The following is a 25,718-nucleotide window of genomic DNA, read 5'->3' as shown; positions in this document are numbered from 1 at the left end:
GCGTGGCAGCTCTAAACCTGGCAATTTGACTGGTAAATTCATCGGTACACTCACAAGGGCTACCTGGTCTTGCGATGCAATAATTTCCATGGTTATTTGGAATGGTCTATCAACTGATGCTGGATTGCCATGGTAATGAAGACTGTTCATTCAAATTATGCTAACTGATGTGGCTCATGCAAAGGAATATATTTTTTGTAATGTCAGTTGAGTTGACTCAACAAAACATCACAGCACAGAATGAAGGGTACACTTCCTGCTTTTACTTCCTGGCATGGGTCTAGGTTGAAGATGACAAAGGTTAAGACAACGGGATTCTAATATCCCATAATAATATGCAACAATGGTAGTTGGCAACAGCGCTGGTAGTTAGCAACGGCACTGGTCCCAGATTTATGACGACGTTGTCTTAACCTGTATATTTTAAACCTAGCTATGGGTACACTCAAAATGGCTGCCAGTCCACCCATTATGCCATCATTGACTTGAATGGGGACGCCCGTTCTATTAATTATATTTCTATGGTTAGTATATTCATCAGTATGACGTCTTTTGGAGAAGCATGCTCTAATCGGGGGATGCGATGGCTATCTATAGCAAGGTCAATGAGTATTTACAGCAGAAAAAAATACTTCTTTGGGTTTTATATTATGGTTTAGACAGAAGGGAATCCTTTTGGCACTAAAGCTGACATTAGCAGCAAGTACTGTATTGTCAATGTAATACACCTGACATTCCCGTAGACCCTACGCCTAGGGCAAGACAGGTGAGAGGTTTGGGCTACCTTCATGGGTATGATCCAACTTTGAGCAAAGTGATACGCTGTTTGTTTACCTGTTATTCTTTATGGTAAAATGATGCTTCATCAAGACCGCTCAGAACCCCAGAGAACATCAATGAGCATAATTCATTATTGTACCGTCAGCTAAAAATAACCTGAACATGTCAAGAAGAGTAAAAAGGGGGAGACAACTTTTCATCACAAAACACCTGACTCTAAGCCGAACCATATGTACACACGTATACCATACCATACAAAATGATAACTTGTAAAAAAACATCTACAATTTCATAGTTCCATATCCTTTCAAGTCATCATCCAATCATTTGTTGCTTTTGTCTCATGTCTCCACTTTAAGATGTTCACAGCTCTCAGTATGGGACTTGTGTTGTCAGCATCACACCTACTCTCTTACAGTAGAACACCATAGCCTGAGGAATTCAAATATGGAGCGTTATTTTGCCTTGTGCTCATTGATTTTTCTGTGGGTGAGTAACTCCTACCACATTCCACCAATTGTGCCAGTATAGGGGGTGATTGAGGCCATACCACTTTGAATCTTTACACTACCTCATACTTTACATTTGATCATTCAGTGTCCTTAATCACCTCTCTATGGCAGAACATTATGGCAACATTTACATTGCTGAGCAAAATATTGTATAAAAATGGACTAGTATCCTTTTGTCTGAAAGTACTGGTACTGTATTCAACGATCAGAGGACATAGTAACAAGCACTGACTACACAGTCCACATTCCTCCAAGGAAAAGTAAAGGTCCACAGCCTGCTCTGACAGCATCGACAGACAGATGAAACTAGACACGGTATAGGCCGGATCGCAGCACAGTCATCCAGATCAAAACCCAGTCAGTCAGAGTTCTGTATTGTGCCATAAGTGCTGGAAGCAGCTAGAAGACAGTGGAGAAGGTAGACAAGGACGAGGGGAGAGTCTAGATCTCGTTGATTGTTCTTTCAGAGGGTCGGTAATCAGCTCCCTTGGGGGACGACATGTAGAAGGACTGGGTCTTGCGTTTTAAGCGCGCCCGCTTGGTGGCCAGGGAGAGGCTGTGCTTGCTGGAGGAGATGATGTCGTGGATGAACTTCTTGCAGTCCACACACACTTCCATGGTGCACCAGTCCTCCGTCAGCTCCGCTGGAAGCTCCACCTCGTCACGGGACTGGGACTTCTCCAGACTACCGTGCTTAGACAACCTGAGCGAGGGAGGGAGGAGAGGTTAACACTAAGTTGTGTAACAGAGTAGGTTCCGTCTCTGTCCCTCACTGGGCTCAGTCGGCTACAGTTGCTCTTAAAATAGAACATAACTTCATTTGAGAATAAGTCTTGCACATCTAAAACAGGCACATTTTTTAAAAAAACTTTATGATCTAGAGAAGTAGTAGAGGGGTGCCTACTTGGACATGGTCTTCTGAAGGCTGAGGCGGTGGTGGCTAGTAGAGGGTTTCTCAGGCTTGGGGGCTGCTGCTGCTCTGCTTGGTCCTGCTGCTGCTGAGGCTGCTGCTTTAACTGCTGCTTTTCCTTTTCCTGCTGAAACTGCTGCTGCTGCTGGGGCGGCTGATGGACCAGCTATACTGGCAGCTTTCCCCATGGCTGCTACCCGGTCCCTGGGTAGAGTGGTGGTAGAGCCCAGGGAATAGATGGGCAGGTTGGCATAGGGCTTGGAGGGTAGCCTCATCTGACAGAGAGACAGAAATAGAGCAGAGTATGAACACATTCATAAAGACAATATTATGGGATTACTTTCTATCAGTGGGCATCCATCAGTGTGAGAGAATAAATATGACATACTTTTTGACAGCACTGTGAACACACAGGCCTTTTGCAGAACTGGCAGGTGTAGGACCATGTGAACAAGGAAAACCTTTTGGTTCGGCAACAGAAGCAAAGCTGTAAAAAGAAGAAATTCAGAACAGGTGCATCAAAAGTTTAAGACAAAAGGAATCAAATCATTCAAAAAGCAGTGTGTGATCAAATTATGTGACCTCAAAGATTTTGAAAGGAACGTGTAAGATGATTTTTCTCAACAATAGGTACTGTGATGTTTAGTCCGAGATACTTTTATTTCAGCTGGGTGAAAATGAACAGCAGTAAACTGACCTTTCCCTTCTTCATAGCGTTGTACACGTCCTTGTACTGTTGGAACTTCTCCAACTCTGCTTTGACCAGCACCTGTCTGATATGCATCACCTCTTCCACCGTCAGGGACAAGCACTCTACCGGGAAACAAAACTCCTCCTGAAAACACACACACAGCACCGGCCAGGTTACTATGACAACCACACAAACCGCCCTTGTTACCATTCCGTCCACACACACACACACCAGAACCTCTCGGTGCACTCTGTCCGGGTTCTGACAAGTTTGGGCAAAAAAAGTATCCATTGTTCACCCGGCAAGCCGAGGGGACAAACAAAGCACAGAGGGCACGGAACGAGTAAACAACTGGAGTGATGACAGATAATGACAATATTCCAGAAAATTCCAGAAATCCTCTACTTGGTTCTGCTTCACATAAAGGTATAGACAACCTAAAAACACACAAGGCCCCTCTGCTGTGGTTGGTTTTCTGCTTCTATCTGGCTGTTTCTGACTTCAATAACTAAGCCTGCGGTGGGACTACGGAGATGCTATCTTCAACAGTACACCAGGTCTGCTGCTGCTGCTGCAATTACTGGTCATCCTGGTGTTGTTCCAATAATGTTTCTCAATAATGTGTCTCTATTCAACGTTTTTTGTTGTTGCACCCAGCTAATGTTTCTCACTCCCAGAAGAACCATGAATATACTGTAACTCTGTAATGCTGCTGTGGCTCCTGCTGCTGATCTTATGACTCACAGAGATACAGTGGGCTGCATTGTCTCTGGCCCAGAGGAAGGGAAGGAGGGGGAGAGCCTAGGGAGTATCAACAACAACAAAAAATAGGGAGTTTATACTTGCTACTGAACAACAGTATGTTATATACAGTATACACAACATGAAGGACTTAATTAATCTATCTAGAGCATTGTTTTACTTGGCAGTGGCTAGCTAGGCTACATGATGCTTGCAAGCACAACAACTATAACTATGGTTAAATGGAGCAAAGCTGAGTATGATGAAATGATTGGTGCTCCAGTGAGGGATGCATCTGCTGTTGACTGTCAAAATGCATAATGACAATCACACCTAAACTGAAGGGCTTTCTATGAAAACAGCAACAGTCCTGGGCGGGGCTGAGAGATGGATCTCTAGGAAAGCAGGAAGCATTAGAAGAGATGATGATGAACTACGGTGCGCCAGCATGGACATAAGGGGCGACTGGCAAACCTTGAAAGGCTTTCTTCCCCTGCACAGAGCAGACAGGGCAGACCACACCATGCCCAAGACAAACACCTCGACAGGGTAGGAGCTCCATAAGGGGTGGAGGGTGGAGGGAGGGGAGTGGAGGAGGAGGGGGTTCCAGGGGAACAGATGGTGGGCTATCCTCCCGACCTGAGAAGGACAGGGGTTATAGAGGTGTATGGAAGAGGGGGAGGACAGGGATTATAAAGGTGTATGAAAGAGGGGGAGGACAGGGATTATAGAGGTGTATGGAAGAGGGGGAGGACAGGGATTATAAAGGTGTATGGAAGAGGGGGAGGACAGGGATTATTAGGTGTATGGAAGAGGGGGAGGACAGGGATTATAGAGGTGTATAGAGGGGGAGGACAGGGATTATAATGGTGTATGGAAGAGGGGGAGGACAGGGATTATAAAGGTGTATGGAAGAAGGGGAGGTCAGGGGTGTGTGTGTGGTCATTTGCATGTGTGCATACATGGACCTGTGTGTCAAGATTTTTATTGTATGACTTAATTTGCCCTTGTTTTCTTACATGGGGTTATAGAGGGACAGTGCATTCGGAAAGTATTCAGACCCCTTGACTTTTTCCACGTTTTGTTACATTACAGCCTTATTCTAAAATTGATTAAATTGTTTTCCCCCCTCATCAATCTACACACAATACCCCATAATGACAAAGACAAAACAGGTTTCAGACCCTTTACTCAGTACTTTGTTGAAGCACCTTTGGCAGCGATTACAGACTCGAGTCTTCTTGGGTATGACGCTACAAGCTTGGCACACCTGTATTTGGGGAGTTTCTCCCATTCTTCTCTGCAGATCCTCTCAAACTCTGTCAGGTTGGATGGGGAGTGTCACTGCACCGCTATTTTCAGGTCTCTCCAGAGATGTTCGATCAGGTTCAAGTCCGGGCTCTGGCTGGGCCACTCAAGGACATTCAGAGACTTGTCCCGAAGCCACTCCTGTGTTGTCTTGGCTGTGTACTTCCTGTTGGAAGGTGAAACTTTGACCAAGTCTGAGGTCCTGAGTGCTCTGGAGCAGGTTTTCATCAAGGATCTCTCTGTACTTTCTCTTTTCATCATTCCCTCGATCCTGACTAGTCTACCAGTCCCTGCCGCTGAAAAACATCCCCACATCATGATGCTGCCACCACCATATGTCACCGTAGGGATGATGCCAGGTTTCCTCCAGACATGACTCTTGGCATTCAGGCCAAAGAGTTCAATCTTGGTTTCATCAGACCAGAGAATCTTGTTTCTCATGGTCTGAGAGTCTTTAGGTGCCTTTTGGCAAACTCCAAGCGGCCTGTCATGTGCCTTTTACTGAGGAGTGGCTTCTGTCTGGCCACTCTACCATAAAGGCCTGATTGGTGGAATGCTGCAGAGATGGTTGTCCTTCTGGAAGGTTCTCCCATCTCCACAGAGGAACTCTGGAGCTCTGTCAGAGTGACCATTGGGTTCTTGGTCACCTCCCTGACCAAGGCCCTTCTCCCCCGATTGCTCAGTTTGGCTGGGCGGCCAGCTCTAGGAAGAGTCTTGCTGGTTCCAAACTTCTTCCATTTAAGAATGATGGAGGCCACTGAGTTCTTGGGGACCTTCAATGCTGCAGACATTTTTTGGTACCCTTCCCCAGATCTGTGCCTCGACACAATCCTATCTCGGAGCTCTATGGACAATTCCTTCGACCTCATGGCTTGGTTTTTGCTCTGACATGCACTGTCAACTGTGGGACCTTATATCACAGGTTTGTGCCTTTCCAAATCGTGTCCAATCAATTGAATTTACCACAGGTGGACTCTAATCAAGTTGTAGAAACATCTCAAGGATGATCAATGGAAACAGGATGCACCTGAGCTCAATTTCAAGTCTCATAGCAAAGGGTCTGAATACTTATGTAAATAAGGTATTTCTTAAAACCTGTTTTCGCTTTGTCATTATGGGGTATTGTGTGTAGATTGATGAGAAAAAATGTAATTTAATCAATTTTAAAATAAGTCTGTAACGTAACAAAATGTGGAAAAAGTCAAGGGGTCTGAATACTTTCCCAATGCACTGTATATGGAAGAGGGGGAGGACAGGGGTTATATAGATGTATGGAAGAGGGGGAGGACAGGGGTTATAGAGATGTATGGTAGAGGGGGAGGACAGGGGTTATAGAGGTGTGTGTGGGAGAGAAGAGCTGGGGGGATTGGAGGTGGGGTGTTACGAGCATTTTACATCACCTAACAGAAATAAGATGGAGGCTGATGAACACAAGACAAACTGACACACTATTCAGCAACCAAAATCTCCAATGTGCTCAATTTCTCAAGTTTGATCAACTCTTCTCTTTCCCTTCTTCTCTTCTGTTACTCACCAGAGACTTGGAGCTCTGTCTGGATGGGGGTATGAACTGTCGTACATTGGTGGGCGTCTCCTTCTCAATGGAGTGTCTCCTCTGGGGGGCCTGCCGTCTCTCAGGCTGGGGGGTGGAGGAGATGGGCAGGAACATGGGTGGAGCTGGGGGTGGGGGGAGAGAGGACATGTATGATATACTTTATGTAGTACTGTAACCCTTACAGTGAGGGAAAAAAGTATTTGATCCCCTGCTGATTTTGTACGTTTGCCCACTGACAAAGAAATTATCAGTCTATAATTTTAATGGTAGGTTTATTTGAACAGTGAGAGACAGAATAAAAACAAAACAATCCAGAAAAACGCATGTCAAAAATGTTATAAATTGATTTGCATTTTAATGAGGGAAATAAGTATTTTACCCCCTCTCAATCAGAAAGATGTCTGGCTCCCAGGTGTCTTTTATACAGGTAACGAGCTGAGATTAGGAGCACACTCTTAAAGGGAGTGCTCCTAATCTCAGCTTGTTACCTGTATAAAAGACACCTGTCCACAGAAGCAATCAATCAGATTCCAAACTCTCCACCATGGCCAAGACCAAAGAGCTCTCCAAGGATGTCAGGGACAAGATTGTAGACCTACACAAGGCTGGAATGGGCTACAAGACCATCGCCAAGCAGCTTGGTGAGAAGGTGACAACAGTTGGTGCGATTATTCGCAAATGGAAGAAACACAAAAGAACTGTCAATCTCCCTCGGCCTGGGGCTCCATGCAAGATCTCACCTCGTGGAGTTGCAATGATCATGAGAACGGTGAGGAATCAGCCCAGAACTACACGGGAGGATCTTGTCAATGATCTCAAGGCAGCTGGGACCATAGTCACCAAGAAAACAATTGGTAACACACTACGCCGTGAAGGGTCTGAAATCCTGCAGCGCCCGCAAGGTCCCTGTGCTAAAGAAAGCACATATACAGGCCCGTCTGAAGTTTGCCAATGAACATCTGAATGATTCAGAGGAGAACTGGGTGAAAGTGTTGTGGTCAGATGAGACCAAAATCGAGCTCTTTGGCATCAACTCAACTCGCCGTGTTTGGAGGAGGAGGAATGCTGCCTATGACCCCAAGAACACCATCCCCACCGTCAAACATGGAGGTGGAAACAGTATGCTTTGGGGGTGTTTTTCTGCTAAGGGGACAGGACAACTTCACCGCATCAAAGCGACGATGGACGGGGCCATGTACCGTCAAATCTTGGGTGAGAACCTCCTTCCCTCAGCCAGGGCATTGAAAATAGGTTGTGGATGGGTATTCCAGCATGACAATGACCCAAAACACACAGCCAAGGCAACAAAGGAGTGGCTCAAGAAGAAACACATTAAGGTCCTGGAGTGGCCTAGCGTTTTTCTGGATTTTTTTGTTTGTTATTCTGTCTCTCACTGTTCAAATAAACCTACCATTAAAATTATAGACTGATCATGTCTTTGTCAGTGGGCAAACGTACAAAATCAGCAGGGGATCAAATACTTTTTCCCCTCACTGTATATCACCAGTTAAGTTGACTGAGAACACTCTCTCTTTGACAGCATTACATAGAAGAGCTGTCAGGTGAACAGCTGAGAGCTGTGAAAGCATAGAATTACATATAGAATTATAGGATCTCTATGATAACCCTAACCATAGCTTCATGTCCAGACCAAGGCTCAACCCTTACCCCCAACCCTAACTCCAGCTTTATGTCCACACCCCGGCTCAACCCTAACCCCAAACCTAGCTTCATGTCTACACCCTGGCTGAACCCTAACCCTAACCCCAAACCTAGCTTCATGTCCACACCCTGGCTGAACCCTAACCCTAACCCCAACCCTAGCTTCATGTCCACACCCTGGCTCAACCCTAACACTAACCCTAACCCCAGCCATAATCTTAACCGTAACCCTAGCTTCATGTCCACACCCTGGCTCAACCCTAACCCTAACTCTGGCCTTCTGGTCAACTGGTCTACAAGTCTACTCACTCTTCTTGCCCAGTACAGACTCTGGAGACGTGTCGTCCACCACCGATGTAGAGACACTGGAACTACTGGCTGACCTTCGACCCCCAATGGTGATGTCATCCTGTACGGGGAACAACAGAGAGCAGTGCTGTATACTGATGTCAACTACCAGAAGAAGACACACACACACAAATGCAAGTGCGAGCACACACACACACACACACAGACACACACACTTACGTCAGAGTCGGAGCTGTCCAGTTCTGACAGGGTGGGTGCTTTCAGCCTCTTCCTCTGACATAGGGCCTGGGCTCCACCCCCTGGTGCCCCTGGCCCCCCATTGGACAGACTGCTGAGGGTCATGGTGCTGGATGTCTTCCTGCGGCCGTCAGGACTGGACACATCTGGACGGAGACGTTGTCCCAAGAAGACTGATCAGACAGAGGACAACTCAAATACCCAGGGGTGATTTCAGCAGGATGCAACGTAGCTAACTATACTGAACACTGCAGATAGAAATGTTATGAATAGAGCTGGGAACAGGATTCCCAGCTCCACATGACAGACAAACTGTTCTATGTGATACATTTCTATCTGAGTGTTCGGTAATGTTGCACCGTCCTGAACAGACCCGAGGGGAACACACCAGCGGTATGGAGTGAGGAGGGAGTGTGAGTTGAGGAGAGACGGAGAAGCAGCCTGGTGTTACACATACACACAACATGGATTCTACTTTCACGACACTTTAAGACCTGGACTGAGCAGGATTCTCATGTAACACTAACCCTAGCTGACTCCCTCCCTCCTAGCCTCATTGACAACTTCTCCCCCCAAGAGAGAGAGAAATCAAGTAGGGAGGAAGGGATGGAGAAGACAGTGCTGGAAACAGCAGATAACCAGTAGCAGAGGCCGATCTGATCTGTGGATGCATTGAGGACTTGCCAGGCTCTCTCTCTCACTCTCCCTTTCTTGCTCTCTCTTTCTCCCGCTCTCTCACTTTCTCTCCCTCTCTGTGAAAAGGACCACACAGTAAGCATGTGAATACCTCATCTGGAAAAAGGCTAAAATATGAGCTCATTACCTCAACGGGAGGCCAAGGCCCTCCTCCTTTACTGCTGTCCTGGAGCTCCAATCCTGCCTGCCTGGGACAAGACTGACTGGTCCTAGGAGCCAGGTTTAAACTAGAGCAGATCAAACATCAACCATTTGTGGCACTATGTTTAGTATCAGTCAAAAGTAAAACACTTTGTAAAGCACTGGTTTCTGTAAACTATATTTGTCGATATAGTATAATTAAATCTATTTTAATCAAGACATAAGCAGTAGTGTTAGGATACAGCCAAATAGGCAGACAAACGAAACACGGCCGACATTATGTGTTGCAGCACACAAGTAGCTAGTCACATAAACAGAGCCAAACCACTCCACATACTTTACCTTGACGTGTAAGGATCAACTGTGGAGTGCTGTAGTATATGCCTCCACCTAAAAGGGAACACTTCCTTAAATATGATTGGCCAGACTGTACTAATGGTTTATTCCTATACCCGAACATAGCCTGTCATTTGACTACAGAACTCTATCTCTCTCAGTGATTATTGGTATTGGAGAATCTGGCCACAAAGTAAGGGGATAAGTACCCAGCTGCAATGAAGTTCAGATAGCCAACCATCACATACACACGCATGTACGTACGCACGCACGCACACACACACATATAACACACACACACACACACATTAAAGCTTCACAACAATAAATTGAACCGACTAGTAGCCGTGGATGAGCAAAGGGTAAAAGAGCCTCCAGTGTGATGAAAGACGCTGGGATCAGTGGGAGAAATGTCAAGCACAGCCAATCAGACTTGTCAAAGTTGAGATACCCCGCCCACAACAGGAAGTGTTGACACAGAAAAGAGTAAGAGGGTGTAGATTATTAGAAATTATTTTCAGTGTCACCAATGTAAATTCATTGGCTATCTATCTTACTAGAGGATGTATTGGTGATGACATTTTTGGATAACCACTACAGTACAACCATATAAAACAGAAGGTATCCTCTTCTTATCTGTTTGAAAAACCATATACTGTAAGTTATTCAGAAGTGCTTAAGTGAAAGTGACCAATGCAGGCGATGGTGGAGATTAAGTGTGATGTTTTTGTGAGAATGTCCTTTTCTGTGTTGAATAGAGCTGGGAGCCGACAGGTGTGTGTGTGTGTGTGTGTGTGTGTGTGTGTGTGTGTTCTGCGTGTGTGTGTGTGTGTGCGTGTGTGTGCCGACAGCTCCTGTCTACGCTGCTCTCTGATCCCACCTCTGATTAAATTCTGCAGACTCACTCTCCAAGATGAACAACTGCATTGTGTGAGGAGGACAGTCAATGTAGTTATGCACGTCTTGGTTGTTTGTAATGAGAATTTCTGAGTAATGATGTTCTTTAGCTAAGGCAACTCTTTCCCTGATTTATTTTAGTATCGAAAAGAAAAAGGCCCAGAAGCAGAATTCTATTAATAGATTCTTTAGTGGGAGTTTGAAAGGCAGGAGCTCTGTTGCCTTTACTTGCTGTCGGCTACTGACTTTTATCAATATCAAATCTGTTTTTAACATACAGAGGTTTCAACCAAAGAGCAACAATAGACTAGAGAAAAATTTAGGAAGATCTAATTAGTTTAGACTAATCCCAGAAAAAAGGAATTTGAAGTGAGCATTATTCAAGCATTTAGACAAGGAAAATACTGTTTTACAATTCCTCCTGAGGGACTGAGAAGAACGAGCACCAGCTGTGTGGAGCTTTTGACATCAGCAAGTGTGCCTTCGAGAAATAGTTCATTATCAAAGATGTACTGTAGTGACAGGCAGCGAATAAAACCGTTGGCCTGTTTGAGTCACATCTGGTCTTTTTCACAACTGTCTGTGGTATGTAAGGCTACATCTAACTTAACATTATCCCTGGGCATAGTTTGAGTAGACCATTAAGCCCTTTCACATTCCATGTGGAGATTCAAAAACAAGTGTCATAAGAATTTAACTAAGGTGCAGAATGATTGAAAGATATGCTGAGGTTATCTATGAGTGAGTTGCTGATGTGAAGGTAGCCATCAACATCCCCTCTGCGCTTGACAGTTCTCATCCTGACCAGTGTCTGACATCATGACGTCACAACCAGAGCGCATACTGCTGCGGTGCAGAGCCAACCAAGACAACCATCAACACCACCACTGAAGCATGAAGAAGCATGAGATGAGAGTATTAATATGCATGTTCTAGCTTGGGCAGATGGACAACAACCACGATAGATAGAGACGTAAAGAAACAGCCAGGTAACTGGACAGATCTTTACCTGACAGGTCAAAACTTTGAGACATGCTAAGAGGCCGAATTACTGCAAGAGAAACAATGGTGGCGTTACAGAGTTATTAAGCTATCCATAGGTTAGTTAGGAGGAATACAGACAGAACACATCTATTAAGTAAGCAAGAAGAAAGACATCATCTGCCGACATGTCTGTCAGCTGTCCATAGTGCAGTACAGTACAGTATGTTAGGAAATGTAAAATGATGAAAGTAGTCAGTAGAAAGTGCATAGCCAATGGTGAGAAAACATTAACTTAATAACTAAATAAAATACATTCTCTCTTCAGATTCTAAGGTTTGGTTTGGTTATAGTCAATACAGGCACTTAGCATAACACCAGACAAGGTGTATGTTTAGGCTGTATTACTAGCAGAGCTGTAACACCAAACAGCACAGGCATCCAAGAACAGTAACTTGGCTGGGTGGAAGCATCGTTTAAACCAATGAAAGAAAGTATGATTCACCATTTTTCATTCATGCCGATGCCCAGCACCCGTGAAAGTGCATAATCACAACATACTTCACCTTCTCACAATGAGTGTGAGTGTTTGTGTGTGTGTGTGTGTGTGTGTGTGTGTGTGTGTGTGTGTGTGTGTGAGAGAGAGAGAGAGAGAGAGAGAGAGAGAGAGAGATAGAGAGAGAGATAGAGAGAGAGAGAGATAGATAGAGAGATATAGAGAGATAGAGAGATAGAGAGATAGAGAGAGAGAGAGAGAGAGAGAGAGAGAGAGAGAGAGAGAGAGAGAGAGAAAAAGAAAGACAGACAGAGGGAGGTGTTTCTCACCCAGCCTGCTCCTGCGGATCACATCAGGAGAGACAGGTCTCAGTTTCCTCTCAGATTTGATCTCATCCAGGATCCTCTCGTGCAGGGTGGGAGGAACCTGGGGCTGGGGCTTCAGCTTCCTGGCTGCTGCCTACACACACAAACGCATGAACGCACACACACGTGCACACACACACACGTGCACACACACACGTGCAGATACATACATGCACTCACACTGAGTTATGGGCATCAGAGTTATGGATATCAGGCCTTTCGCCACTGCCTCCTAAACCTTAACGACACTGTCACTGTACTGTTAATAACACTGTCACTGTACTGTTAATATCACTGTCACTGTACTGTTAATAACACTGTCTCTGTACTGTTAATATCACTGTCACTGTACTGTTAATATCACTGTCACTGTACTGTTAATAACACTGTCACTGTACTGTTAATAACACTGTCACTGTACTGTTAATAACACTGTCACTGTACTGTTAATAACACTGTCACTGTACTGTTAATAACACTGTCACTGTACTGTTAATAACACTGTCACTGTACCGTTAATATCACTGTCACTGTACTGTTAATAACACTGTCACTGTACTGTTAATATCACTGTCACTGTACTGTTAATATCACTGTCACTGTACTGCTAATATCACTGTCACTGTACTGTTAATATCACTGTCACGTTAATAACACTGTCACTGTACTGTTAATATTACTGTCACTGTACTGTTAATAACACTGTCACTGTACTGTTAATATCACTGTCACTGTACTGTTAATATCACTGTCACTGTACTGCTAATATCACTGTCACTGTACTGTTAATAACACTGTCACTGTCCTGTTAATAACACTGTCACTGTACTGTTAATATCACTGTCACTGTACTGTTAATAACACTGTCACTGTCCTGTTAATATCACTGTCACTGTACTGTTAATATCACTGTCACTGTACTGTTAATATCACTGTCACTGTACTGTTAATATCACTGTCACTGTACTGTTAATAACACTGTCACTGTACTGTTAATATCACTGTCACTGTACCGTTAATATCACTGTCACTTTGTAACAGTAACTCTTTTGACTGTCAGTCCGCTCCTCTCATTACTGAGGCAGGCACTTCACTGAGGCTGGGGCAGTGAGCATTGATATACAGCTCCAGTAGTAGATCTGATTATCTATCTATCACCCCTCATTCCAATCAGTATAATCATACCCCAGAACCCAAAATCCTGAACTACCTGTATTTCTTTTGGGATATAAAGATGAAGTCTTTCTTTGACTAAAGATGGGTTCAGTGGCTTGAGGATTTAAATGGAAAGGGAAGACCCCTAGCATTAATTCCCAGGCTTCCTCACGTTCCAGTGATGAACAAGACTTGGAAGCCTGGCATGGCAAGACTAGAAGACACCAGAATGAGAGGAATGTGAGGCAGGTACCATAGAATGTACTATCGTATAGTATATAGTACATGTACTATACAGTACTGTACATTAACAGGATTAGAAGGAGAGAAAATGCCCCATGTTCTCCTCTCTAAACCCTATGACTGTACAGCCCATTTAGATAAGAGATATACTTTACATACATAGCTAATAGTTGTCTTCTTATTTCATTCTATGGTACTCTGTTCAACAGAGTGCCCATAGAGATAGAACAGAGTTGTATCTCTATGGTTCAGCCCACCACCATTCCAACACCAAAGAGGTTGCTAGTCGATGTAAAGTATATCTGTTGTTTCTATAGGCTGTGCACTCACAGGGTTGAGAGGAGGTCTGGACCGGATGAAGTCTAGGATGACCTCATGGGCACTCTTCTTCAACCTTGGTGGGATGTCGTTGTTTACCTGGAGGTGCAAGGGACAGACACACAGACACAGACACAGACACAGACACACACACACACACACACACAGAGAGAGATTAAGAGACAGCATAACTACATATCTCTGCTTAATTACAGTAACTGCTTCAAACATGACAACAAACCATGGTTTTAAGACACCTGACAGTCTTACCATGACCTTGCGTAGTTTGTAGCGCTTGGAGCGGATGTCATCCATGAGCATCTCATAGGGCGTGAGCTGAAACTCGATGGCCAGAGGGTTGTACTGGCGCTCCTGGACCTTCTTCAGCTTCACCCCGTTACGCAGGTCTCCCATCACCTGCATCCAGAACTTAGCCTGGGGGATGCAGGGGGACAGGAATCATATAGCAACACAGTACTCATCCAATGACTTAACACTTATAGGGCCAATTTCCCAGACCCAGATGAAGCCTAGATACTCCTGGGCTACAAAATATGCTAGTCCAAGAGTAGGTTTAATATGGGTCTGGGAAACCTGTCCTAAGGGTGTCACATAAGGGTGTCAGAGAAGGGTGTTGCCAGATAAAAGGGGCTAGGCTGTGAGGCTATTAAGGAGCTGGTCACCTACCCAGTCTGCATTCTGGAGCTCATTTAGGTCTCTGCTGGGACCCTCAGACGGCTCGCCACCCATCTTCCGAAGATTCTACCATAGAGAGAGAGAGAGAGAGAGAGAGAGAGAGAGAGAGAGAGAGAGAGAGAGAGAGAGAGAGAGAGAGAGAGAGAGAGAGAGACGGAGAGACGGAGAGACGGAGAGACGGAGAGACGAGAGAGAGAGAGAGAGAGAGAGAGAGAGAGAGAGAGAGAGAGAGAGAAAGAGCGCGAGAGAGAGAGAGAGAGAGAAAAAAAGACAGAGAGACAGAGAGAGAGAAAGACAGAGAGAGAAAGACAGAGAGAGAGAGAGGTAGGGGGATCAGAGAGAGAAAGAGATGAGCACTCAGAGCTTAATGTGAGCTTAAAGGCCCAGTGCAGTCATATATTTCCACACTATGAGTTCGGAATAATACTGTGAAATTGTGAAAATGATGATAATGCCCTTTTAATGTAATGCCCTTTTTAATGCCTGAAATTTCTGTCTGTTTTTGTGTGATGGAGTTTTGGCCTGCCTGGTGACATCACCAGGTGGTAAATTAGTTAATAGACCAATAAGAAAGAGAGTTCCAACCCTCTCTGCCAATAACAGCTAGTTTTTAGTTTTCCCCTCCACACTCAGACCACACCCAGTCCTAGCCAAAAATCTTGCTCTTTGCTAAGAAGCTATTTTTGTTTCTTTGTGACCATTTTTATTGAAAACAATCACAGTAAGGTACTTCATTGTTACCCAGAAATGATTTGATGTTGAGATAAACATGGCATTGGACCTTTAACTAAGTAACTGACCTCAAAGCTACAGATTTCATCCTTTCATGTTGAAATTAGATGTTAATCAAGTTCATTGACTACCGCAGCATTAGGACAGGCAGCTAGCCCCGCTATCAGTCATACCCACAAATCAATACCTATTCGATTATCAATTACAGTTAACGAGAGCCTTCACAGCCTGACAACCTGCCAAGTCCCTATCAATTAGCATCATGATGGTATGCTAACACATTCCCACCACACACATGCCCAGTCCATTTTCATCAGTGATTGAAAATCATCAGTGTAGCCATAAGAAACATAGCATGGTCCTGCCAATGTATGCATAGCAGAGATGATAGCTTTTAGCCATGGTCAAGATGACTGTATGAAATACAGTGTGGGAACTCCCTTAGCTAGCCCATGCTAACACCAATCCACTGCTTTTAAATGTGAGCAAATGCACTTCGAGAGAATTGGGATGCAACCAATGAAGCAGTGAGCAACCTGCATCCCTTCTCCTCCTGATTTAGGAGTTCATTAGAGGACAGGACTGATGGATCTGTTCTGCAGCAGACTGGAAAGCCTCCTCCTCCTCTCTCCTCCTCCTGTCCCCTCTCCCTGTTATGTGTGGTGAGAGAGTGGGTGTCACCCTGCATCCCACCGCTGTTTGATAGAGCAATCATGGGAGTCTCTCTGCTACAGCCCCTCACAGGAGATTTACTATAGGGCCTCTCCTCTCACTGGATATAAAGAGCCATAACTCACACATCTAAGGTGTCTACCTTCTCTACCATTAACATTAACTCTACCATATTCCCTTTTCATGTTTATTTTATTTTTTAACCTTTATTTAACTAGGCAAGTCAGTTAAGAACAAATTCTTATTTACAATGACGGCCTACCCCGGTCAAACCCGGACGACACTGGGCCAATTGTGCGCCGCTCTATGGGACTCCCAATCACGGCCGGATTGTGATACAGCCTGGAATCAAACCAGGGTTTGTAGTGACGCCTCTAGCACTGAGATGCAGTGCCTTTGACCGCTGCGCCACTCGGGAGTCCATGTAATAACATAATCCAGAAACCTTTACAATGGTTTGTGAATAACAACATGATTGTTGACAAACATTTTAAAAAGGACATCATTTCTGAGCAGAGGAGCTCAGGGTGAGATGATGTTAGATTTAACACTCATTTGTATGACCAACACAACACCATCCCAAATCACATCAAAGCCAAACATTTCCATTTCAACAGTAGTTTGCTAACTGTGTACACAGTGTTATAATGACAGACTGCAGTAGTAGTAGTAGTAGTAGTAGTAGTAGTATCATGCTCATGTATTTCAAATAACATTAGCCTAGGTGTATGTGTGTTTGTTTATAGCAAACCCCAAAAAATTCACATAACTAATTAGGGCAATTACCAAATCCTTAATGAAGCAGTCATTAATTCCAGCCTTTAATTTTCCTTCCGTAATTTATAGTAGTTAACCCTGAGCAAATAGGAACAGAAGTGGCTTCGGTGATTCACCTACAACTATGCTTTTAATAGCGTCCTTCTGTCCTGTTATAGAGCTCTTTGTTATGAAAGAAAGGGTCTCTCTCTGCCTGCTGTCCTGTAGCTGCAGTTAGCTAGCTAGATCCCCTGTGGGACAACATGTCTCTGCCTCGCTGCCAGACAGAGGAGAACAAGTGGGGGAGGGGAATGATGCTGGGCCGAAAGCTCATCTTACTCCTCCTGGTATCACACAGACAGAGAGACACACACACAGAAATGCATGTCCACACTCACGCACATACACACACACACACACACACACACACACACACACACACACACACACACACACACACACACACACACACACACACACACACACACACACACAAAGACACACACACACACACACACACACACACACACACACACAAAGACACACACACACACACACACACACACATAAGCATAACCTTGTCCCACATTGAAGAATCAAGCATCTTGAACAGAGATTGCACTGTTCAGCAGATCCTTAGTCCCACCCCATCCCAACTGCTATAGCCCTAGGTCTCTGCCTCCACATACAGTAGACTAGACTACACCCTGGCCTATCCACATCTGGTTGCATATACCAGTTAGGCTAACTAAACTGGATCTACTGTCTGTAGCCCCCTGAACCACATAGCTTGACACCTTCCTCCCCTTCTTCATAGTTAAGCTTCTTACCCTCTCCTCATAATAAGACTCTCCACTCTCTTTTGTAACAGCAAATTATATAACTGTCCAATTCCTCCAGTCACCCAAGTCATAGACTGTTCTCTCTGCTACCGCATGGCAAGTCTAGGTCCAAAAGGCTCCTTAACAGCTTCTACTCCCAAACCATAAGACTGCTGAACAATTAATCAAATGACACCCCCCCCCCCCCCCTTTGTTTTTACACTGCTGCTACTCGCTGTTTATTATCTATGCATAGTCACTTTACCCCTTCCTACATGTACAAATTACCTCAACTAACCTGTATTCCTGCACATTGACTTGGTACCCGTACCCCCTGTATATAGGTTTGTTATTGTTATTATTGTGTTACTTTTTATTTATTTATTTTTACTTTAGTTTATTTAGTAAATATTTTCTTAAAACTGCATTGTTGATTAAGGGTTTGTATGTAAGCATTTCACAGTAAGGTCTACTACACCTGTTGCATTCGGCGCATGTGACAAATAAAATTTGATTTGATTTTGATTTGATATAGCACATGTGACCCTGTGGCAGACAGCAGTGCATTGTGGGACTAATAGGGACATTAAACTAAGCCTTTAGGTATGCAGACATGTTCACTACAACATTAGGGAGTTACCTATTTACAGATTTAGGATCTTTTTAATTTGAGCCAGTGGGAGTTACCTATGTACAGATTTAGGATCTTAATTTGAGCCAGTTTGCTACAGCAGGAAAATAATCTTGCAGCAACAGGAAATGTGAATTATTATGTGGATTATAATGAATGGACATTTTTGTAGGGGTTGATCAAAATGTAAAAAGTCTGACATTTCAAAGTGGAAATTACAAACTTCAGAAGTTCTCCTGCAACAAGGTGATCAAATTAAGATCCTACATCTGTACCACCACAGAACTAAGCCCTATAATACCGTACTATAGAACTGTACAGACAGAAGTGGACTCTGCTCCCCAGCCAGGTGAAAGACTAAGCAGAATATTTGACAACAAAACCTGCAGCTACTCCCAGGCAGCTTCCCCTGAGGTAGACAGATCACTCCCATCAATGCTCCTTACTGGCTTACTTTAACCTGTCATATGCCGGGGTGGGATAGCATGTCTACACACACACACACACACACACACACACACACACACACACACACACACACACACACACACACACACACACACACACACACACACACACACACTCACACACACACACACACACTCACACACACGCACTGTTGTTCCGGTCTCTCAGTCCCAGGTCCGCTCCATTGTCTATCCCTATTACATTCTAGCCCACAGTAAACATCACTGTGATGACCTGTGGCAGACACGGTTAGAGGTCATGAAATATGAGATGCTAAATGCGTGTGGCTCGGTGCGAGGCACAGTGGCAGATAACAACACTGCTGCCTGAGTCTCATCCTGACTCCCTGCTGTGGATATGTTTTACAAACAACAGCTGTGTCTCTAGCACTACAGTACAACGTAAATCCAGGTACCCATGCCAACACACTGGTTATGTTGTGTAGTAAGTCGCTCTGGATAAGAGCGTCTGCTAAATGACGTAAATGTAAAAATGTAAATGTAGTGTGTGTTCTTTTTTTTATCGAATTGCTTGATTTTACCACAACACACACACACACACACAGAGTAACCTGCATTCCTTCTCCTCTGTAAAACACACACACCCGACTCAAGGCTGATATACAGTAGGATCCATTACAGGACATGTATGTAGTGTGCCATGTTGATCAGTTCTCTGAAGCGTGTCAAACATGATAATGGCATGTTTCTTAATCTCCTGAAGTAATGTCTCTCCAGTCATATGACCTCTGAATATATGTCCCAGGTCTACGTGTCTGTCTGATTTACAGTGCAAGGTTGTCTAGTGGTGAATGTCAATGACCATTCAGATTCACCCTTTAGTGGTCCTATGTGCAGCGGAGCCTGAGAATGAGATGTCAATCAGGCCCCAGAAACAGAGCTGAGCTGTTCAAATATCCACACTGGTTTGCATACCACATAGGATTAAGCAATGTATTGGGTATACATGCTAAGTATTATGCTAGTATGGACAATGGAACAGAACCAATATGTAAGCAAGCTGAGGGCCTATGCAGTCAAGTACTGTGTAGTGCGTTGTGAGCATTGGTAAATGGAGGTGGTTTTGTGAACCATGCTCACATGATGAATAACCTTCCCTGAGACCTGAAGACTTTACCTGCCCAAGCTACTTCCTAGCCTTTAGCTCAGTGGACTAACACAGTCTTGTTGCACACAGGAGACAGGGGGTTTGAACCCAGTTGGTCACGCATTGATGTGTAGCCTCACCTCTTTGGCACTCTTGATCTTCTCCAGGAAGGAGCGCAGCTCCCTGGTCTCAGCATAGAGAGCACGGCACACAGCCTGGTAGTGGCTGGGGGCGTCGCCAGGGCTGGGGAGGTGGGACACACACATCTACACACAGACAGACAGGGAGAGAGAAGTAGTACTGTAAGTAAAACATTGTAGATACTGTAAATATGGTCATTCAGCAGATGACAGAACATATCCTTGTGACAGCAGATTACAAAATACTGTATGTCCTTGTTTCTCTGAGATGAACAGAAGGTGCTCTTGGCATGATCTTGGCACCAGTAGTCCACTGCATTTCCCATCCCATATACAGTGAGGGAAAAATGTATTTGATCCCCTGCTGATTTTGTACGTTTGCCCACTGACAAAGACATGATCAGTCTATAATTTTAATGGTAGGTTTATTTGAACAGTGAGAGTCAGAATAACAACAAAAAAATCCAGAAAAACGCATGTCAAAAATGTTATAAATTAATTTGCATTTTAATGAGGGAAATAAGTATTTGACTCCTCTGCAAAACATGACTTAGTACTTGGTGGCAAAACCCTTGTTGGCAATCACAGAGGTCAGACGTTTCTTGTAGTTGGCCACCAGGTTTGCACACATCTCAGGAGGGATTTTGTCCCACTCCTCTTTGCAGATCTTCTCCAAGTCATTAAGGTTTTGAGGCTGACGTTTGGCAACTCGAACCTTCAGCTCCCTCCACAGATTTTCTATGGGATTAAGGTCTGGAGACTGGCTAGGCCACTCCAGGACCTTAATGTGCTTCTTCTTGAGCCACTCCTTTGTTGCCTTGGCCGTGTGTTTTGGGTCATTGTCATGCTGGAATACCCATCCACGACCCATTTTCAATGCCCTGGCTGAGGGAAGGAGGTTCTCACCCAAGATTTGACGGTACATGGCCCCGTCCATCGTCCCTTTGATGCGGTGAAGTTGTCCTGTCCCCTTAGCAGAAAAACACCCCCAAAACATAATGTTTCCACCTCCATGTTTGACGGTGGGGATGGTGTTCTTGGGGTCATAGGCAGCATTCCTCCTCCTCCAAACACGGCGAGTTGAGTTGATGCCAAAGAGCTCAATTATGGTCTCATCTGACCACAACACTTTCACCCAGTTCTCCTCTGAATCATTCAGATGTTCATTGGCAAACTTCAGACGGGCCTGTATATGTGCTTTCTTGAGCAGGGGGGCCTTGCGGGCGCTGCAGGATTTCAGTCCTTCACGGCGTAGTGTGTTACCAATTGTTTTCTTGGTGACTATGGTCCCAGCTGCCTTGAGATCATTGACAAGATCCTCCCGTGTAGTTCTGGGCTGATTCCTCACTGTTCTCATGATCATTGCAACTCCACGAGGTGAGATCTTGCATGGAGCCCCAGGCCGAGGTTATTTTGTGTTTCTTTTGTGTTTCTTCCATTTGCGAATAATCGCACCAACTGTTGTCACCTTCTCACCAAGCTGCTTGGCGATGGTCTTGTAGCCCATTCCAGCCTTGTGTAGGTCTACAATCTTGTCCCTGACATCCTTGGAGAGCTCTTTGGTCTTGGCCATGGTGGAGAGTTTGGAATCTGATTGATTGATTGCTTCTGTGGACAGGTGTCTTTTATACAGGTAACAAGCTGAGATTAGGAGCACTCCCTTTAAGAGTGTGCTCCTAATCTCAGCTCGTTACCTGTATAAAAGACACCTGGGAGCCAGAAATCTTTCTGATTGAGAGGGGGTCAAATACTTATTTCCCTCATTAAAATGCAAATCAATTTATAACATTTTTGACATGCGTTTTTCTGGATTTTTTTGTTGTTATTCTGTCTCTCACTGTTCAAATAAACCTACCATTAAAATTATAGACTCATCATTTCTTTGTCAGTGGGCAAACGTACAAAATCAGCAGGGGATCAAATACTTTTTTCCCTCACTGTAGCTCCTCAAATTCTAACAGAAAACGGTTGGCTGTCTCATCTGCAATCTTGCCCACCAAGTAAATTCCCTGAATTGACAACATTTCTGTCTGATAAATGGTGCTGCTGTGTAGAGAGGAGGAAGCCTGGAGCAGAAATTGAGAATTAGGTATTAGGGAGTCTTTCCCCAGTAGCATCATAATCTCAATATTCCCTGACCCATTTATCATGGGTCATGCTGATATAGGAGGAGATCTCTGATTGCAAATCACACAGGAACATACATCTGAAATCTTGTGAAACATCTAGAAGGCAGTAAGAGAGAGAGAGAGAGGCAGGCAGGAAGTCCCTCAGAGTAAGGCTCCGTAGTTAACATCAGACAGAGAGAGAGAGACGAGGGGTGGACAGGAGGGTAGAGAGGATGACAGTTATTAGAGGAGACATCTAGCCATTGGCCAGTAGGGCTGACGAGACAACAGCGACACTGTCACCCAGGCAGATCAGATGTCCACAGCCTCAGATAACCTTGCTAGCAGTCTCTATGGAGACCTGGTTCCATCCCCTGGGCCCTAGCTCTAGAATCATTACTTCACCACTGTCATGTCTGACCTCATCGGGCCGGGTCGGATGGGAGGCTGAAGACTATGGTTATCTAAACACCATTGGGGCATCTAAGGACTCACTGGGTGGATCTAGTATAGATGTCTGTTCCCTCATCACTACTGGACATGCTGGGTGGATTTAGTATAGATGATACTCTCATCACTACTGGAGGAAAGACTTATACAACAACTGCAGGCTCCAGTACCATAACCTTTCCTGATCACCACCATTTTGTAGTGACATTTTGGCTTTTAATCATCAACCACCACCCTCCCCCCAATCAACAGCTGCCTACCCTGAGGATGTCCCTGTAGACACGGACGTTACAGATGTTGATGGGGTCGTCTTCGGCCTCCTCCTCTTCCTCAGTGGCCTCGTAACCTTCATCAGGGCAGGCGTCTCTCTCGGCCTCGCCCATGTTGGTCATGAGGTCTATGAGCTGCTCCAGGGGTGGGCTCAGCTCCCGCTCCTCGCTCTCCTTCAGACCGTAGTCCAACGCCTTGTAGATCATGATGCCCAGAGACTCAATCACCTGAAGGACACAAGCAACAACACACACTGGGTATCATTATATTGCCATCCATATACGTTCATCATTGGCATCCAAGAATCATGCCAAAACGACAATGCCTTCATGTTTTGAATCAACGGATTTTGAATAATTTGCCTTGATTTGTGTTATTCAGCTGTTAATCTCCTGGAAAAAAACTATAAATATGGGTTTGTGTCTTAGTTCCCAGTTATGTAATATATATATAATCTCCTTTCATGCCCCTGCACAAGACTGTCCCATGCTTTCAGCTGTAGCATGTGCTACACAAACACATGACCCTTTCATTCAAGAGAACGGCCCAACCTTTAAAAGCAAGGCAGACCTTAACAGATTAGTCAGTACTAAGGTGACTGAGCCAGCATAGGATACTGGCCATTAGAATGACACAAAGACACATATAGATACCATACGCATTATATATTGAAGATGAAAACAACTAATATTCAGGAGCTTCAGAAGAATGATTTAAATATTATGCATACATTTATTAATCGAGAATATCTGTATTGTTTTATGCTTAAGTCCAAATCTAGTAGGTGTGTGAGAAAGATGTTAGCAGTCCCAGTGAATGCAGTGAAGCGGCTTCCCTTTGTTAATCAGGTGAATCTGGCCTCTGAATGGCAGATCATGGAGAATGAGGCCAGAGCTGGCCTAGCGTGCCAAGCCCGAGACAAAAGACTGACAAGAGAAATCACACCGGATTACACTGCAAACCTGAATGCTGCTTATAAACAGTGGGAAAGGAGAGAGAGAGAAAGAGAAAGAGGGGGAGAGAGAAAGAGAGAGAGAGTGAAGGAGAGATAGAGAAAGTGAAGAGAAGGGGGGATGGAGGGAGGGGAGGAGAGAGTAAAAGGGATGAGGGAGAGGGAATAAAGATACAGTGGGGAAAAAAAGTATTTAGTCAGCCACCAATTGTGCAAGTTCTCCCACTTAAAAAGATGAGAGAGGCCTGTAATTTTCATCATAGGTACATGTCAACTATGACAGATAAAATGAGATTTTTTTTCTCCAGAAAATCACATTGTAGGATTTTTAATGAATTTATTTGCAAATTATGGTGGAAAATAAGTATTTGGTCAATAACAAAAGTTTCTCAATACTTTGTTATATACCCTTTGTTGGCAATGACACAGGTCAAACGTTTTCTGTAAGACTTCACAAGGTTTTCACACACTGTTGCTGGTATTTTGGCCCATTCCTCCATGCAGATCTCCTCTAGAGCAGTGATGTTTTGGGGCTGTCGCTGGGCAACACAGACTTTCAACTCCCTCCAAAGATTTTCTATGGGGTTGAGATCTGGAGGCTGGCTAGGCCACTCCAGGACCTTGAAATGCTTCTTACGAAGCCACTCCTTCGTTGCCCGGGCGGTGTGTTTGGGATCATTGTCATGCTGAAAGACCCAGCCACGTTTCATCTTCAATGCCCTTGCTGATGGAAGGAGGTTTTCACTCAAAATCTCACGATACATGGCCCCATTCATTCTTTCCTTTACACGGATCAGTCGTCCTGGTCCCTTTGCAGAAAAACAGCCCCAAAGCATGATGTTTCCACCCCCATGCTTCACAGTAGGTATGGTGTTCTTTTGATGCAACTCAGCATTCTTTGTCCTCCAAACACGACGAGTTGAGTTTTTACCAAAAAGTTCTATTTTGGTTTCATCTGACCATATGACATTCTCCCAATCCTCTTCTGGATCATCCAAATGCACTCTAGCAAACTTCAGACGGGCCTGGACATGTACTGGCTTAAGCAGGGTGACACGTCTGGCACTGCAGGATTTGAGTCCCTGGCGGCGTAGTGTGTTACTGATGGCAGGCTTTGTTACTTTGGTCCCAGCTCTCTGCAGGTCATTCACTAGGTCCCCCCGTGTGGTTCTGGGATTTTTGCTCACCGTTCTTGTGATCATTTTGACCCCACGGGGTGAGATCTTGCGTGGAGCCCCAGATCGAGGGAGATTATCAGTGGTCTTGTATGTCTTCCATTTCCTAATAATTGCTCCCACAGTTGATTTCTTCAAACCAAGCTGCTTACCTGTTGCAGATTCAGTCTTCCCAGCCTGGTGCAGGTCTACAATTTTGTTTCTGGTGTCCTTTGACAGCTCTTTGGTCTTGGCCATAGTGGAGTTTGGAGTGTGACTGTTTGAGGTTGTGGACAGGTGTCTTTTATACTGATAACAAGTTCAAACAGGTGCCATTAATACAGGTAACGAGTGGAGGACAGAGGAGCCTCTTAAAGAAGAAGTTACAGGTCTGTGAGAGCCAGAAATCTTGCTTGTTTGTAGGTGAC

The 25,718-nt window shown here is 44.6% G+C and overlaps 1 protein-coding gene across 3 annotated transcripts in view; it reads right to left on the bottom strand.

The window, feature by feature from the left end:
* Window positions 1-630: 630 nt before the first annotated feature.
* LOC311115830 (protein spire homolog 1-like) overlaps window positions 631-25,718 on the bottom strand; it is a 46,380-nt gene continuing 21,292 nt past the window's right edge. Inside the window, exons 3-16 of one of the 3 annotated variants that reach the window (XM_084157344.1) lie at window positions 23,175-23,411; window positions 20,357-20,482; window positions 15,021-15,095; window positions 14,604-14,768; window positions 14,346-14,432; window positions 12,582-12,711; window positions 9,885-9,932; window positions 8,688-8,851; window positions 8,469-8,568; window positions 6,477-6,619; window positions 2,900-3,037; window positions 2,591-2,689; window positions 2,197-2,477; window positions 631-1,995 (exon numbers count right to left, since the gene is read on the bottom strand). In XM_084157344.1, the coding sequence (XP_084013470.1) occupies window positions 1,734-1,995; window positions 2,197-2,477; window positions 2,591-2,689; window positions 2,900-3,037; window positions 6,477-6,619; window positions 8,469-8,568; window positions 8,688-8,851; window positions 9,885-9,932; window positions 12,582-12,711; window positions 14,346-14,432; window positions 14,604-14,768; window positions 15,021-15,095; window positions 20,357-20,482; window positions 23,175-23,411 (2,055 nt within the window). In that variant the 3' untranslated portion in view covers window positions 631-1,733. Of the gene's footprint in view, window positions 1,996-2,196; window positions 2,478-2,590; window positions 2,690-2,899; window positions 3,038-6,476; window positions 6,620-8,468; window positions 8,569-8,687; window positions 8,879-9,884; window positions 9,933-12,581; window positions 12,712-14,345; window positions 14,433-14,603; window positions 14,769-15,020; window positions 15,096-20,356; window positions 20,483-23,174; window positions 23,412-25,718 lie in introns of all 3 variants that reach the window. The other 2 variants (XM_084157345.1, XM_084157346.1) reach the window with 2 other exon arrangements.

Source organism: Coregonus lavaretus, assembly GCF_964263955.1.
Source record: "Coregonus lavaretus genome assembly, chromosome: 3".
Classification (NCBI taxonomy): Eukaryota; Metazoa; Chordata; class Actinopteri; order Salmoniformes; family Salmonidae; genus Coregonus; species Coregonus lavaretus.
This window is presented reverse-complemented; position numbering and strand designations above follow the sequence as displayed.